Here is a 13,222-nt window from a genome sequence, read left to right as displayed (position 1 = left end):
ATGATAAATGATAGTTGGAAAGTATTTGATTTAATTCATATTTCGCTCCTCATCGGTTTGAAACAGATGGGGTATATTCATACTCCGTGTTATATTGTAATAACATGATGAATGATATATGCGCCTTAATGATGGTATTCGTTGGTATTTTTTAAAATATAATTGAGAGAAAAAATAAGGGAAAAAACTTTTATTTTAATACGTTTACAGTGAGAAATTTTGGAGAAACTGTAAATGTAACTTGTGAATTAACATTGTTCAAGAAGGAAAGACTACGAAAGCCCATTGAAGGCAATCCCAAATAATCCAACTTCAATGCCATCCAGGCCAATCCAATACAAAACACACAGGAATTTTTTGGTAAGATACTTATTCGATACTTGGCAACTGTGAATGTAGCACTTAGCACACGTGGCGTTAATTCCATGTTCTTCATAAACATACAAAGATGGCATTTTCGCTCAAAAACATAAGCGCAGCAGGGGCACTTCCGGGTTCATTTAGTCCGAGAGACAGCCTCCGTGTCTAGTGGATAGAACGTATGCCCGGAGAGCCGAGGTCCGGGGTTTGATCCCCGGCCACGTCATACCAAAAGACGCTAAAAGATGGTATTTGTTGTTACACTGCCTGGCGCTCGGGATTACGGGGATCAAACACGGACCGGTCGGGTTGGAGTCAGTATCACTCTAAAAGCGGCGTTAGTCCGGATTAGTACACACACACACACGCACTCACGAACGCACGCACGCACGCACGCACGCACGCACATACCCCGCATCTTCACGGGTCTCTCGTGTAAGTTGGTTATCCGTATGTGGATCAAGGTATGAACGCTGTCGCCACATTAACCTCAAAGGGGTGCATGTTAATTCCATGGTAAATGAAACGAGATCTACGGTTTTATTTTCAGGGAACCGATGTTGGCTCATGTCTTGGGTCAGGAGCATCCAATAACAGTGAGACGCTGTCAATAGATCCTTCCCTGTTGTCTGCAGGGACACGGTGTGAAGTGACGCTCACTGCCAGTACGGCTACAAAGTCCGGCTCGAAGACCGTCACCTTGGATATCCAGAGTGGAACATCACCAGTGGTAGGCATATTATACAATTAATTACTCTTGACGAGATCAATTTGCGAAAACAAAGGACCCGAGGACCCGAACCCCGAGGTGGTCTGACCGCCGAAGCGGTCGGGTCCGAGGGTCCTTGTTTTCGTTCATTTGCCAGGTAAAGAGTAACCATTCGTTTGTTATACCGAAATTCATTTGAAAGATTATGAAGTCTCAAACCGTCCTCTGTTTCGTTACAGTAACTTAGCTGCGAACTGTGAAATGTTAGTACTAGACGCCATCTTGTTTTCTAGCAGTCAATATTCATCACGTGATAGATCAATACTGATCATGTGACGAGTCAATAGTCGAGGTCAGTGTCATGATTTCGGGGTCAACATTGAAATGTATTGTTTCGTCACATGGTACGGATTAACCAATGGAATTGCAAGATTAGTAGAGATATAACAATTCAGTTTATTACAATGAGTGTTAGAAATAACCGAGTTATTTAAGGATTGACTGTGTATTTTGTTCGGTTCATTGAGGTATGAATCGAAAAACCGATGTGCAAACTGTAAAAAATACACAGTGTATATAGAGGATTCATCACGAGTGTTTTTTAATATGGGAAATATCAACCGAGTCTTAGTTAATCGATTAACGGGACTAGGTTGATATTTCCCATATTAAAAAACACGAGTGATTAATTCTATTTATCATTTTCACACTTTTGCTTCCAAACTGAGGAATAATTGCATTAAACATTAACATCAGCAACTTGTCGAAATCTTACGTATAGATCGTGCGTAGTGATATATGTTTTCCATAGCCATGTAAACCAAAATAAACAATTCGCTGAGAAAAAAAGTTCCTCGGATTATTTTAAACAAAATACTTGAACAGACTTTTGCAGAATAATTGAAACGTTAATAACGGTAACAACAACGATTCTGTGTAATCTGATTATATCTCTGGTGTAACTTCACTTATAATATATAGTTTCAAATCAAACCGCTCGCTCTTCCGGTTATCTAATTTGCATATCTAATTTGCATACTTATGTCATTGGGGTATGACATACATGTTTTTATGTCATAAGCTTATGTCATGGATAAATGCTTAAGTTAAATGATATACACAGTTATTACTAAGAATTGATTGTATGTGCACTGTGTACACAGTCATCCCTTAATGATTGTATGTGCACTCGTGCAAATATCACTAGTGTATTGTTTATGTCATCCGGACGGCATTGTTGACGTCATTCGAATCTTATTGTGACGTAAGGTCGAATGACGTCACACTAGAAAGGACGTCATAGCTGAAATTTCTTTTGACAATTGTGCTTTTCTAAGATGGCGGTCGTGATCTGTGCATGTTTCTAAAGGGTAGCTCCGAAGAATAAGGAAAAAACGAGTAATAAGAAATTACTACACTCGCGTGTGTGTTGGACTCATTTTACGAAACGGATGTGAGAATCCATATACTAGTAATTAATACCCTCGTTCTCGATAGAAAAATACAAGAATTCTGACAGTCGTGTCGTAAAATCAGTATGAAACACATGCTCGAATAATAATCTGTATGTCTCACGATCAAGACGTTTAAGAAAATATGTACTCGGTACTTTAATAGTAATAATAATAATCGTAATTTCAACATCAGCGACTTCTTCACAACGTTCTTTTGGAAACCTAGTTACAACGATAAATGTGTTTTAAAGGCACAGATTAATAAATAAAATTGATTTTTTTCGTTCGCGTTTGAATACATGGACCGAAAACCTGATCAACATATATACTCATGTGATTAAATATGGAATTTCCGTGAATTGTAGATCAAGTAAAAGATTGTGTTAAACTGTAAATATATTTCATCACAAATCCTGTTGAAATGCACATGTATCTGATTTTTTAATCATTCTTTACAGTGTTTTGCGTCAAATAATCGACACATTGTGCGGCCAGGAGACCGGGCGTTGCTTGTGGTCACCTGCACATCCTCAGTGGCCATCAGGGACACGGTGTGGAACAGCCAGACACGAGGAGGTAGATACAGTTCATGCTGTATAGGGTTCTTGTGGGTCGGTATGGGTAGGGAAGGGTAGGAAATAGGACGTCGTGAGGAGGGATTGGATGAGATGGGGCGTCACAGGTTTTGGGGTAGTACGGTGTAAAACGGCTTGGGACGGGGTAGGGCGGTGTGGGGTGGCGTAAGAAGGGGTTGGACGGGGTAGGAAGGGGTATGACCAGCTTATACTAGACAGGGTAAGAAGGGGTGAGGTGGGGGTTGGATGGGTTAAAGCGTGGTGGGGCGGTGTACGAAGGTGGGACGCTATAAGAAGGGGTGGGATGGGGTAATACGGGGTAGGGCATGGTGAGACGGGGTGGGACGGAGTAAGATGGGGTGAGATAGGGTAAGGCAGGGTGAGACGGGGTAGGACGGGGTAGGACATGGTAGGACAGAGTGAGATGGGATGGGGCGAGAACAGAAGGGGTGGGATGTCGTAAGAAGGGGTGGGATGTCGTAAGAAGGGGTGGGATGTCGTAAGAAGGGGTGGGATGTCGTAAGAAGGGGTGGGATGTCGTAAGAAGGGGTGGAATATGGTACAAGGTGGTGGGGAAGGATGGAATGAGCTCGAAATGGTGTGATTAATTGGTCAGAGGTATTGGGTAGAGTGGGAAATCGTCAGTTTTTATACGTGTGCTATATCAGAAATTATCATGTGTCCTTACTTTGTGTTCAGCTGTCATGGCCCTGGACTTGGACGTGGCCATAGCGGACCAGTACACTGATGCCCTGCCTGACAATGTATATAAGATGTTCCTTGTAATCGGAAAAGGTAGGTGTCACATAGTAAGGTATTTCAAACTGAAAGAAAATGCCAGACTGTTTGATCATATAGTATATGAATAATCGATGAATCTCAGTAAGGACATAATACATACAGTACCCACCATATAATATACAAATTAAATGTTGAGGGAAACACACAGTGTTTTAAATTTAGAGGGTCCATACGTGGATTTGATAATTGTACCTTTTTATTAACGTAAATTGGAATTATGCAGAGGATGGTTTTTATACATCTACCTGTGTTAATGAGGCCGACTTTGCCGGGATAGCTTTGGACTGATCATTATTCTTGGGGGAAGGGGGTTTGAGTTGAGGGCTGGGGGTGGAAGGGGAGCTGGGATTTTTGTTTTGTGATTAGATATCTATTTTTTCAGTTACAGCTACAAAACCAGATATTTTCTTCTTTAAACCTTTGAGCCTGAATTTTATCAAAGAAAGTCACCTTGCCATATTGTCATTTTTGTGGCAGGCAACTGTTTTTTTCCAAAGTCTGCAGCAATATTTCTTTTCAAGAATTTTCGTGGACAATGTATTTTTCGATAAAATCCCAGAACCCCCTACCCCCAGCCCCCACCGTCAGAATAACAAATGGCAGACAGGGGTGGTTGATAACGGTTCATCACCTGGTTCTGAGGAGCCTTGTGTAGGGTGGTTCTCCAGTTCAGTTATGTATTTCCAGGCATTGTCGAAGGCGGCAATATGTACAATCTACAGGCTACCATTACGGATGTTAATGGCGGTCAAACCAAGACAACGATTACTGTGAGCGTGAAGAAGGGATTGTCTGGAGGGGTACTGGCATGTCCTTCGTCTTACACCGAGCTGAACAAGGTAGGTTGGCATCTCCTCGTTTTGTTGTTTGAGGGCACGGGTGGTCATGTCGTCTAAGGCGCCGCACTTTGCTATGCAGAGTTGCGTCCTGGGGGGTGCCAGAAACCTGTGATTATAGGTTCGAATCCCTGTTTGCCCCGATTATGTTTCTAGGTTTGTCAGCACCATACCCGCGCTCTTGGGTTTCACCGATGGGGTAAACGTCTGGAACGTGCATCACTTTGGGCTTTCCTCCCTCATTAAGCTGACACGCCGTGTGAACTGGAATACTGTTAAAAGCGGCGTTAAATCCAAATCACTCACCCACTCCTGTGTTCACAGGCCGTCATCGTATGGCAAGAGTACTGCTGTGTAACAAACAAACACTTAATGTTTATGCAAGTTGTGTGGGAAGCAGGTGCCACCGGTATGGTAGGACGTCTTGCCCTTGTCGCAGGCACCTGGTGCCATCACTGATTTTCGGTGATGTATTCATATAGTCTTATATTTTGACGTAGGGGTCACCTGTCAGTTCAACCCGATAACTATACAATTTTCAGTTCCGTTAAATATTACGGAAATAGTTTGATGTGTGTAATCAGTTGGTATGTCAGATACTGTTTAGTGAGTTATATGGAACAGTATTACAGTTATATCACTGCGTGGTAGTTAAAGGTTATGGTCTCGAAAGGTCACATGAGAGACAGCATGCTCACGATTGGTTTGGTTAGAAATCGATTTATTGTTGCAGAGACAGCATGCTCACGATTGGTTTGGTTTCACTGTTCATAGAAATCGATTTATTGTTGCAGATATCAATCACGACTAGGAAGGTGGACGGTCCGGGAGGGATGACTTACATGCTCCTAGTCCAGACCTCTCCTGGACAATTCAGGGCTTTGTCTCAGAGGCAGAGCACTGGGGACTTCCGGGTTGTCGGGCCTCGCTCCTACAGCTCTGCTGGAAACACCTTCCATGTTGAGGTGAGGAATTCGTGGTTACATTTCACAATTTCAACTAATTGAAAAAAATACAACAGTTACTATATCTGCATCTTTGCGGCCTGGTTCATGTTCGTCAGCTGCCTGTACAGTGGCCTTGGCCTTGACTCGTAGTGAGGACTAGAACATGTTGTACAGCTTCTTGTACAGTGACCTTGACCTTGACTCGTGGTGATGACGAGAACTTGATGTACAGCTTCTTGTACAGTGACCTTGACCTTGACTCGTGGTGATGACGAGAACTTGATGTACATCTTCTTGTACAGTGACCTTGGCCTTGACTCGTGGTGATGACGAGAACTTGATGTACAGCTTCTTGTACAGTAACCTTGACTTTAACTCGCGGTGAGGACGATTCGTAGGACAGTTCAGGCGTGTTAGATTCACAAGCACCTGGTGTCATCATTGTGATTTGTAAAAGATCCGTTGTTTTATATTAGTTTGCTGAATAATATCGTGTTGCTATTCGCAAACAGAAAATTATTCACATCTTATATATCATGTGTTTCTGCATATAAGTGGCGGTCGGGTAGCCTAGTGGATAAAGCGTTCGCTCATCACGCCGAAGACCCGGTTTCCATTTCCCATATGGGTACAATGTGTGAAACCCATATCTGGTGACCCTTCCCGTGATAAAAAGCGGCGTAAAACCATACTCACCCACCCGTGTATGTTTGTCTTAATTCAATACATACACAACTAGACACATTGTTTGTGTTTATATGCTTGTGTCTACTGATAGGCAACCTCCAACATATGAAACTTCAAAGGACTTTTCCAATGACAGTTAGTTTTAACAGAATCATGTGGTTTCAATGTGAAGTTTACACGATACGACTTTTCTATTGGACGAAATACATATGTACAGTAAACTACGGCTACAACGACCTCAAAGGGACCACTGATTTTAGTTTGTTATAACCGTATTTTGTTAAAGGCATATTTACAACATATATACAGCAAATGTCCGGGACAAAAAAAGTTCGTTATATCCGTCAGTTCGTTATAAACGTAGTTTACTGTATTGTAATACAGCTCGTTTAACCTGTATACGTCTGAAGAGCAGAAGTGCTGTCAAGGGAGATAATATTACACGGGCTGAAGAGCGCACCCGCTAGCAAAAGTGTAGAGTGGCAGACTACGGATGATGAAGTTTGCTGAAGAGTTTCGGTCAGTCAGTAGCCATATATAATTGATTGATGTCCAGGTGTGTGTGGGAGGCGAGAACGGCCTGTGCAGGACATTGAGCTGCGTGGTCCCAACTGTGAACGACCCCGGGAGTACGGACACGCTGGTCACGGCAATAAAGAAAGAGATCGATCTTCTCAATAATCAAAGTAAGGAATTGTGACCTGATGGTCAGCCAGAAAAAAACACCTAGAAACACCAGGGATTCCATGACAGGGATGTGTAGGACGACTTCAGTTTTTATTCACAGGGTGAACAGGATGATGACATTTCGAAAAACAAATATTTTTCCTACTTAAATTTGGGGACAGCGAAAGACTGTTGTTCTATCTGGTGCACGATGGATATTCAGCAGATATGTAGAGGAAGCTGGTTAAAAACATGGTGTGTAGAAGGAGAGAATAGATCTATGCGTTTTTCCTTAATAATAATTGTATCTGTCAGTGTTGCACAAAAATACGATTTTATCTATTCGTATAAACAATTGTATATGTCAGTCTTTCACCAATTAGACAAAAATACGATTTTATCTATTCGTATAAATACTTGTATCTGTCAGTGTTGCACCAATAAGAAAACAATACTATTATATCTATTTATATTAATAATTGTTTCTATCAATTTTCCACCAATAAGATAAAAATACGATTATATTTATTCGTATAAGTAAAGTAACTATATCTCGGTAGAGAGTTTCACACAATGCCGTTCTTTACGTGTGATTTATTTTATAAGTGAAATATCGTTTTGATAAATAGTTCTCAAACATGCTAATGTAATATCATGTTGACAGCTTATGAAATAATATTTTATATGACAAGATATCTAAGCATGCGAGACACATTCGCCGCCGTAGATTTCACCACCTCTATCGCTTTTGTCTCTAACTTAGCGCCCTCTTTGATTGGATGGCTGTTTTAAGAGTCATGGAAATCCGAGGCTCAAAAAGGCTCAAACCAATGCTCCCAAATTTCCATGGTATTTAGGATGCAAGGGTGACCGCAACTCTCTGTGCAGAGTTGCGTCCCTTGGGCACGTCTGAAACCTAATAATGATGAGTTTGAGTCCGGTTCGCCCAGATAATGTTTCTAGGTTTGTTCGCACCATACCCGTGGGTTTCATCAAAGTGGTAAACTTACAAGACATGCATCATTTCCTCCAAAAAACAGCCGATACGCCGTGATATAACTTGAATACTGTTCGAAGCATCGCTAAACCCAACTCACTCACCCCAGAGTATTTATCATAATAGCATGGAAACATAATACATTGGATAATCGAGGATAGCGAAAAATACTGGTCCCGAATAATTCCATTTATGTAATAATTTACACTGACCCTTGAAGATCCGGGGAAGAATATGTCTTCAACAACCCATGCTTGTCATAAAAGGCGAGTACGCTTGTCGTTAGAAGCGACTAACGGGATCGGGTGGTCAGGCTCACTGACTTAGTTGATGCAGGTCACCGATCCCAATTACATGTATCGATGCTCATGATGTCAACCAATGGATTGTCTGGTACATATTCGATTATTTACAGATCGCCGTCATACAGCTGTGTGGCGTTAAACAACAAACAAACATACAAACTTTTTTTAATACTTGTTTATAGTTTTGCCGTTGCAAGCAGCCATTCCCCTTCACTTTATTCAATGCTTGACTTGTTTAATTTTTCCGCCTTTGTAGGCCGGTCCATGGAAGCCGCAGTTCTTCTTGTGACGTTGTACGGAAAAACAGGCGAGAGCACCCTCCCATCTCTGCTTATTCCCCTGGTCAATGACATAGCTGCCAAGAGGACCATGAACGATGCTTCCGCAAGCACTTTCCTCGACGCCTTGACGGCAATCCCACCCCAGGCTTTCACGAGTGAGGAAATTGCTACTCTCGCTTCTCATATAATGAACACCATCGACTACTTCATCAACAATAACGTCAAAGTCCCGGAACGATACCTTGAGGGCGTGAACACCTGGCTCGCCAATGCTAAGACTGCTGGTGCTTCTAGTGATGTGATTGCGGCCTTAGAGGCCAAAGTTGATGATGCCGAGTCCACTGGGGTTGAATACGGAAACTCTGCTACTTATAACCTGACTGCATCTCGTGTGAGCGTGGTCAATGATATACCCGGCGATGACTTGACGGTCAAAGATGGAAGCAACAACGATTTGAAGATAAAATTCGGTGAAAGTGTCAGATCGAAGTAAGTGAGAGTTATTTCCAGTCATGACACGTCATCCGTCCGTTTTCTCTGAAACCTTGCAAAGGTCTCCAAAGAGTTTTCTACAATTTTATTCAAATTTTAAATATGGCCGTCGTGGCAGCCATATTGAAACTATCACATTTGGCACTCAGGATGTATCATATGACGTGTCATATATTGTAAGTAATTGTTATACTGAAAAAAAGCCAACAAATTACATGGTTTGGATCCATCTTTAAATTTGCCCACCTCGGCAGTCATTTTGAAAAAGTCATTTTAGTAATTACTGGACGGTTTGCCCGTTTATCATGATGAAATAGTACTGATATTCAGCAAGTGCGTGGTGTGTCCAGTAACTCATGTGGCCGTTGGTTAGTTTTGCCTTTTGACCTGCTCAACAAATAATTCGGATACGTAATGGTAAAGTCGGATTAGGTGTCAGGTATCAACATGTCTTATTCAAGGGTTTTAACAGAGAAACGTACATTCGAAACCACCCGCGTGGGCGTTTTGTTAGTATATGGACTGACAGCAAAATCCTTCTCTTCCGTATGCCAAGCTAAATACCCAGTCTTGATATTAAAACATATTTGTGACGCCATTCTATTGTTTAAACGCCCCATTTCTTTCAGGGTATTCGTCAAATATACATTATCTTGCACCAATATTTCAATTAATTTACACTTGAAACAGACGGAACTATTTTTTTTATTTTGACAAGGGAATGATTTTAAATTTTGTCGAAAACATGTGGTGCCAGCGGGGTTTGAGGACGTGCCCTGATGATAATTCCACGTCATGTTTTCCAGTCAGATACGTCTTTCAGTCAGATCAGTTTAGTAAATCAGCTTGGACATTGATATGACGTGTTTGTTTGCAGGCTTGGCTACAAGAACGTGGTCATTAAGGTGACAACCTTCAAGACCAAACCTGCAGCCATCACCGATACGTCTTCTACTATGGCGCCAATCATTGAAGTCTCCTTCTTAGACCCGGCCACAAGTGAGTAGCAGCAACAGCAGCAGCAGCAGCAGCAGCATTAGTATAAATAGGTGCAGCCGTAGCAATACCAGCAGAGGAAGCAATAGCCGCTTATTTATTTCTTTAATGCCGCTCTCAGATATATTCCAGCTATATGACGGCGATCCAACTTTGGTTGGCATTCGTGGCTCGACCGTAGCGCAACCGGTGACTATAACGATTTATGTCCCTTTCTATTTACCTCCTATTGACCAATCAGATTCCATTTGCATCACACAGAATGGCGGCGACGAGTCATGACGATCTGATCGATAATCGAGATCTATATAGTAATAAAACGGGTCTTAACCTCGCGAGGTGCATCACAGCACTTCGGCACCTTGATTAAAAACATGACATCGGGCTTTTTTCGATGGGAAAAAGTAGTAGAGGTAGTAGCAGCAGCAGTGGTAGAAGTTTTAGTAGCAGTAGTAGTAGTAGTGGTTTTAGTAGAAGTTGTGGTAGTAGTAGCAGCAGTAGTTTGTTTTGTTTGTTTCTTTGTTGTTTAACACCGCACTCAGAAATAGTCAAGCTATATGACGGCAGTCTGTTAATAATCTAGTCTGGACCAGACAATCCAATAATTAACATCATGAGCATCGATCCACGGCATTGAGATCGATGACATGCATCAACCAAATCAGCGAGCCTGACCATCAGATCCCGTTCAGCAGCAGTAGTATTATCATTAGCAGTAGTAGTAGTAGTTCTAGTAGCAGCTGCAATAGTAGTAGGAGTAGAATTCGTAGCAGTGGTAGTTGTAGTGAAAGTAGTAGTGGCAGTAGTAGTAGTAGTTGGCGCCACAGGTCCATGTGCAGAGTTGCGTCCCTTAGTCCTGCAGGTCGATCACACGTTCGACTCCCAGATTTAATTAGGATCCTTGGTCTGTCAGCACCATGCCTGCCATCGTGTGACGTACCAGCGTACCCTCCCACTCTTAGACAACTGACAGCGATAAGACTAATCACTGTTCACTCGGTCACTCACTAAATTGAGGAAAGGAGGGAAAGGGGAAAGGATATTTTTCACGAGTGGCGTAGACGCTCGTACTACTACCTCGTTACAAGATGAGAGAAAGATGATTTTTCACGAGACACGTGGAATATCCTATTTATATTATACTTTTTGTGTAGTTGTCTACCGGAAAAATTAAATAATTTCATTCCAAAAGTAAAACGTTGAAACGTAAATTCTGCCTACCTAACACACAGGGACGTTTAACTTAGTCTAGCTCCTGTATTTGCGACTTGAAATGTAGTTCCGTGTTTGCAAAATCTTAAAATTAGCAAATATAACAAGAAATAATTAGGGTCTTTATCATACATTTAGATATGATTATATAAAAAACAAACTTCAACAAAATATTCTTGAAGTCCACGAGAACGCTGTTGAAAGCGAAAGAATACATGCTGGTCAAGTAACAAAAATGGCTCTTTGCGTGAAGAACAGTCTCGATTGACGAGTTTCATGAAACAATTACAGTCTATAACGAAACATAAACTTCATAAATGACCATCTGTCATTATTTGGCCTTGTCAATGTGGAACTAACATAAGAAGGAAGTGAACAGTACGGGCCAGACACGTATGATAAAGGAAGACATTTGCGTGAAGGTAACTCTGGTATGACAATAGTTCCGTCAAATTGTCTTGTTTACTGCAGTGAAATATCAAGTGTTATGTTCATTGCAGTAAAATATAAAGTGTTATGTTCACTAAAATGAAAATATCCCTTTTCTCTATTTCAGAAAACTCAATATTTCACACTGACGTATGTAATAAATCATGTATCATTTGCTGATCATTTCGATATCACTTTCTCGTGACTATGTGGCTCAACAGTGCTAATGCGGCATAAAACCTCACCTCTGTACTTCCAGATGGACAGAAGCAAGTGGCAGGGCTTGAGACGCCGGCGTCCATCTCGATGAAACTGAACAGCGACCAGGCTAACCAGGGCCAGGTGGCGCTATGTGTGTTCTGGGACGCCGCCACAAGCACCTGGTCAACGGAGGGCGTGACAACGGCAGTCCAGACCGGCACAAACGTGGAGTGCAGAGCATCTCATTTCACCACGTACACCGTTATACATGCAAATCAAGGTAAGTCGTGGCGTATGACCGGTACATAAATCAGTATACACTAAAGCAATGACCTACACACGTATACCGGTACAAATATCAGTATACACTGAAGCAATGACCTACACACGTAGACCGGTACATAAATCAGTAGACACTGAAGCAATGACCTACACACGTAGACCGGTACATAAATCAGTATACACTGAAGCAATGACCTACACATGTTGACCGGTACATAAATCAGTATACACTGAAGCAATGACCTACACATGTTGACCGGTACATAAATCACTATACACTGAAGCAATGACCTACACACGAAGGCCGGAACATAAATCAGTATACACTGAAGCAATGACCTACACACTTAGACCGGTACATAAATCAGTATACACTGAAGCAATGACCTACACACGTAGACCGGTACATAAATCAGTATACACTGAAGCAATGACCTGCACACGTAGTCCGGTTCATAAATCAGTATACACTGAAGCAATGACCTACACACGTAGACCGGTACATAAATCAGTAGACACTGAAGCAATGACCTACACACGTAGACCGGTACATAAATCAGTAGACACTGAAGCAATGACCTACACACGTAGACCGGTACATAAATCAGTAGACACTGAAGCAATGACCTACACACGTAGACCGGTACATAAATCAGTATACACTGAAGCAATGACCTACACACGTAGGCCGGTACATAAATCAGTATACACTGAAGCAAGGACCTACACACGTAGACCGGTACATAAATCAGTAGACACTGAAGCAATGACCTACACACGTAGAACGGTACATAGATCAGTACACACTGAAGTATTGACCTATACAGTCAGACTGGAACATAGCTCAGTATACACTGAAGCATTGATCGATTCGAAAATATGTTTTTATGTAATTACCTACACAGGTTAATCACTTCTGTGTATCCCACTTTGTAGTAAAGATATTTTTGCGTCACAGACTTTATTATCTTCTTGAATCCCAGACTTGATTG

The 13,222-nt window shown here is 41.8% G+C and overlaps 1 protein-coding gene across 11 annotated transcripts in view; it reads left to right on the top strand.

Annotated features, from left to right (window-relative positions):
- Positions 1-13,222, top strand: part of LOC124143148 (fibrillin-2-like) — an 85,792-nt gene that overhangs the window by 68,347 nt on the left and 4,223 nt on the right. For all 11 annotated transcript variants that reach the window (XM_048394898.1, XM_048394904.1, XM_048394906.1 and 8 more), the window contains 9 exons: positions 911-1,090; positions 2,982-3,099; positions 3,798-3,893; positions 4,587-4,738; positions 5,530-5,700; positions 6,926-7,055; positions 8,594-9,107; positions 9,988-10,109; positions 12,007-12,228. In XM_048394898.1, the coding sequence (XP_048250855.1) occupies positions 911-1,090; positions 2,982-3,099; positions 3,798-3,893; positions 4,587-4,738; positions 5,530-5,700; positions 6,926-7,055; positions 8,594-9,107; positions 9,988-10,109; positions 12,007-12,228 (1,705 nt within the window). The remainder of the gene's footprint in view (positions 1-910; positions 1,091-2,981; positions 3,100-3,797; positions 3,894-4,586; positions 4,739-5,529; positions 5,701-6,925; positions 7,056-8,593; positions 9,108-9,987; positions 10,110-12,006; positions 12,229-13,222) is intronic.

The sequence above is a fragment of the Haliotis rufescens genome, unplaced genomic scaffold, assembly GCF_023055435.1.
Source record: "Haliotis rufescens isolate VD_foot unplaced genomic scaffold, xgHalRufe1.0.p SCAF_131, whole genome shotgun sequence".
NCBI lineage: Eukaryota > Metazoa > Mollusca > Gastropoda > Lepetellida > Haliotidae > Haliotis > Haliotis rufescens.
This window is presented reverse-complemented; position numbering and strand designations above follow the sequence as displayed.